The sequence below is a fragment of the Lottia gigantea genome, assembly GCF_000327385.1.
Source record: "Lottia gigantea unplaced genomic scaffold LOTGIsca_27, whole genome shotgun sequence".
NCBI classification, from domain to species: domain Eukaryota; kingdom Metazoa; phylum Mollusca; class Gastropoda; family Lottiidae; genus Lottia; species Lottia gigantea.
Window position 1 is genome coordinate 1312515 of NW_008708846.1, and position 4887 is coordinate 1317401.

General features: G+C 38.7%; 1 protein-coding gene across 1 annotated transcript in view; it reads left to right on the forward strand.

Annotated features, from left to right (window-relative positions):
- Positions 1–2409: 2409 nt before the first annotated feature.
- Positions 2410–4887, forward strand: part of LOTGIDRAFT_161032 (hypothetical protein) — a gene marked incomplete at both ends in the record, with an annotated part of 15708 nt that continues 13230 nt past the window's right edge. Inside the window, one exon of the mRNA XM_009056274.1 lies at positions 2410–2574. Coding sequence (XP_009054522.1) covers positions 2410–2574 — 165 coding nt within the window. The remainder of the gene's footprint in view (positions 2575–4887) is intronic.

Here is a 4887-nt window from a genome sequence, read left to right on the forward strand (position 1 = left end):
AGTTCGTAAATTGTTCTTAGTTTCTCCTACATATTGCTTGGGGCATTTCTTGCATGAAATTAAATATATTACATTGGAATGTTCACATGTCAGATGTTCCTGGATCGGGTACCTTTTATTCGTAGAGTTGCTTACAAAATAATGAGTTTCTGATATAAAGGGACATGTTTTGCATCTACTGGACAAACATGGAGCACTTCTTAAACCTGGAGGTACTTCGGCATAAAGTCTGTTTTTAGCTGCTATCTGTGCTAAGGTGGAATTTTTTATGTTTCGTAAAAATCGTTTAGAGTACCCACGCTCTTTGAGTTTTGAGAAAACAATCGTACAGGCTTGGTTGAAATCAGAAGATCTTGTACAAATTCGATGAAATCGTAAACCTTGTGACTTAATTATACGAGAAAAGGTATGTTTTGGGTGAAAGGAGCTCTTGTGCAAGAGTTGATGAGTATCAGTTTCTTTGAAATACACTTTAATATCCAGTTTATTTGTTTCTGCTATGGAATCTCCCTTAAAGACTGTGGTATCGAGAAAGTCTATGCTTTTGTTACTCACATTTGCGGTTAGTTTGATAGAAGGATGGTCGTTGTTCAGAATTTCAAAGAATTAATGGACAGAGGGGCAACACCTCACGTTGCCACTCTGCCATGAAAAGGTTTGCGTACGAAGGGGCAAATCGTTTGCCCATTGCTGTCCCTGAAGTTTGTAAATATGTTTTACCATTAAATGTGAAATCGTTTCGACGAAGACAAATCTCTAAAAGCTGTAGAATTGCATCGTCGAGTCTGTTTGGATCTGGGTTTCTATTAAAAGCTTTACGAACTGCCGTTAAACCAGTAGTGTTATCGATATTGGTATACATAGAAGAAACGTCGATAGAAATTAAAATAGCATTAGAGGGAACTCGAAGATTTTTTATTTTATTGACAAAATCGGTTGTGTCTTTAAGGTAGACGCGATGTTGACATGCGAGATGTAGTAAGAAATGATCAATGTATTCTGACACTGCATATGACTCACTACCACAGTCAGATATAATCGGGCGGCCTTTAGGGATTTTATTCGAGATAAACCACTCCTTGGTTGGATTCTTATGGATTTTAGGCAAAGTGTACAAATGTCTCTCGCGACAATCAGGTTTGGCAGACAGATAGTCATATTGTTTCTGTTTGAGATAACTAGTTTTGACTAAATGGGCAAGAATATTGTTAATCATGTTAGCAGTTTCTTTGAAAATTGGTTTCGGTAAAATGGCATAATGTTTAGGATTATTCAGTTGATTCTCTGCTTCTGAAACGTAATCCTCCCTATTCAGAATGACACAACATGAACCTTTGTCACTCTTTTTAATAACAATGCTATCGTCTTTCTTAAGTAAGTTTAACGCTTCACGTTCCACTCGTGTGAGATTAGGCTTTTCGTGTGTTATGGAAAGATTCGCTGTTTGGCTATTCATACTCGCAAATGCTTTCAATATTTCAGGATGGATGGCGGCCTGAGGGGGTGTCTACGTGGATTTAGGAATAAACATTGTTCTGGCACCACGTGGGGGGTGGTTTCGAAAAAAATATGTGCAGCTAAGATTTCGTTGAAATCATTCAATGGATGGTCGGAGATAATTCAAGTTAGTCCACGGTCAAAGATTGAATGCTGAAGGGGTGTGAGAATTTTGCGGCTCAAGTTAACTACAGTTTGGCCTAGCGGTGGCTTCTCAGTATTTTTATCCCCAGTAATTAGTTTAAAGACTTACTCGATGCTTGAAGCTGGTGTATCCAAAACAAATAAATGCTGTTTGCTGTTTCTGGAGATCAATGAAGATTATCAACTGGTTCGAATTCTTCTTCGTAGGGTGGTAAGATTATTGCGCTGTTGATACTGGACTCCATCATCATGTTGTTGAGAGTGCTGAGGTTCTGTTGTGCTGTCCTCGAGATTTTATTTGAAAAAGGTATACATGTGAAGAGGATCTTGGAGTTTGGGAAGGTTTTGTTGGCTGTGGCGATTGATTTCTGGGTTTGGTTAAAGGAGGTCTTTGGTAGCTGATCACGGTTGTTGAGGCCTTCATGAAGAATAGTGGTAGTAGGTTTGGGATCATGGACGTATGATTCCAGGATTTTCTGTATGTGATGGATTTGGGCACCGGGGTAGGAAAGTATTTCAGTGTCTGAACTGGTTTTGGTAATTCGATTCAGGTTAGATGATCCAATTATTAAGGTAGATTTCTTTAGAGCAGGTAGCTTCCATAATGATTTGTCCTTGGTTTGGTAGCGGATATTATGGTCGTCGACGGTGTGATTGGTACTGGTTCGGTAGTTGTTAGAATTGTAGCATTGGTAACGGACTGGGATCTGGTTCGAGGGGGGAGGGGAAGGTCTGGATACACGTCTCGACTTGGATGGAGACTGAGGGATGGTTTGCTGGTCCAAAAACGCACAGAAGGAAGAAAGGTTGGCGGATCCTGGATCACGTGGTGAAGATTCAAATGGTGTGGAAGGGGAAGACGAGTCTGAAAGTGAAAAGAGAAGGGGAGTGCCCTCTCTACGAGAGCGTTTACCTATGTCTGCTGGACTAGGAGTAAGCGAACTTCGGGCTCGTTGAGGGGTTTGGTTCGGCAGCGTGGTGGCTCTAGATGGTGCGGGTGTAGTGTCCATTTCAGTTGGTAGAGATATGGTTACTCTGGTATTTGTTTCGTTGATTGTTTGGTAAAACTTGGTGATTACAGCTTGAGTGAGACGTTTCCCATAGGAGCGACTAGCCCAGGACAGGGCATGAGAAATGCGGTCGAAGGCAGGTGATGATAAAGACTTGGTACGAATGGTGGTCAGCTTCTCTTGAAGTGTGGTTTGGTAATGGTCGATCAGGACCTGCGTAACCTTAGAGAGCCATGTCCGATTGAGGGATCTAATATTCGCGTCAACAGCTGATGTTTTCATTGCTGGACGGATAAAACTATCCAACTCAGAGACTTTGCGTTTGAAGGTAAACGCTGGTTGGCCTTTCTGTTGAAGGGTAAGGATTGCCAAATGATGGAGGCACTGCAAAACTTGGAAGAACACCTTCACAAAAGATTCTTCATCCTTATGAGTGGGGACTGGTTGGCGTCGGTGGGCTGGTAGTCGTTTCTGTTGTTGGTCAGGTCGATGGTTACCTCTTGATTAGTAGGTGTTGTAGGTAGGTCGGCGATGAGGTGGGATATAGCTGGATGGGTTGGTGTCGGCGATTGGTAGGTGGTAGAGGTCGATGGAAGACAGGGCCGTTGTAGGGTACGTGATATAAGTTTGGTTGACGATTAGTGTTTCTATGTCTGGCTTCTTGCCAGTGGTTGTTATAGTTGGGGAGCATAATGAAAATAACTTGAGGTTAGAAAGGGAATGTACAGCGGATTTAACAGGAGGAAACTGTATATGCTAGCGTGAAAATGTGGGGATCAAATTATGCAAATAAGTCAAACTGGGTTTGGGGATATATAAAGTAAGATGAAAGTTATGATAAAAAATGCAAAAATATATATTTAGGTGATAAATAACGCTAACAATGATGTGAAAAATTATAACAGGTAAAACAAAAACTTACGCAATTGACACCGAAGTTAGAATGATATTGTATTTAACTTTTGGCGCTAAATATAAACCAAATATGATTCCACCATCACCATAATCATTCTTTCCTTTGCAATATTCATTTTCTGACACCAACCCAGCTTCATTTAATTTATCCCAATTGCTAGACGAAATGTATAAACTATTGGTATCCGTATAGTATATTTCTGGCTTATAAAAACCATCTATTACGTGAATAAAATTATTCATTATTTTTTTACTGTGAGATAATATAAATGTACCTAAATGAGTGGGTGTTAATCTCGTAAAATCCTTTGGAGGAACAAACTCTTTTTCTTTGTCATTAATCTCCACAATGTATTGACTATCATTTAGTTTGTCATACTTCTTGACGTGTTTGTCGTAATTAAGGCGGAAGGTTTCTTCATTCCATAAATGCAATGAGGTATTTCTATCCCTCTGAATAGATTTACCATATAAGGAATTACCTAACAACTTCATACAGTTACTGGCAACCAAATCTCCTTCCTTTTTATATTTATTCCTTAATTCCTTCAAAATTAAAATATAATCTCTATAGCGTGGAGTTTTAAAATTTTCTTCGTAAACTATACCATCTAATATTTTAATAATTCGTCCACCCGCTTTCACTATTTCTTGAATATCGACCGATGTTAAAACGTCGTGACAGAAACCATTTCTGAACCTGATTTTAGTGCCAGTTTCCTTTTAACCTATTCTATTCGTAAAAGTGATTTTATCTTTAGCTGGTATGGGTTGGAAGAACATGTTGGTAGGATATTCAAACCAGACTTTTAAAATAGCAGTTCTAGGTCTGAATTTCTGTTCATTAAAGAGCTTGAGAAATTATTTATATTCTTCTGGTAGAAACGCTCTTGCACTTTCAGCTTTTGGATATTCACCTTCTGTCATAGCAGAGGCGTACAAACCGTTAGCGTCAAATGCCATCAGTTTAGTACATTTTATTTTTTTAAGTCTCGAATGAACTTCCGTTTTATCTTTCGTGCTAGCGCTGTATTCTTTAAATAAATCTATTATGTTATTACTCTCGAGTTCTAAATACTCCTTTAAATAGCACAAATCTCATCCATTTCATTCGTCTGTAATGCTTTTCCGTTAACAGAAACTCTTCCTCCTTTAATACTTTGTCTGATAAGATATCTTATAAAAGGATGAGTATGTGAGTAAACTGTTTCTACGTTTTCTTTTTCGGTGTGTTTCGGAACCATTCTAGTACTTTCGTACCATTCTTCTTCAACCATTTCTTTATCGTAATAATATAAATAATACCAACCCTTAAAGAAAA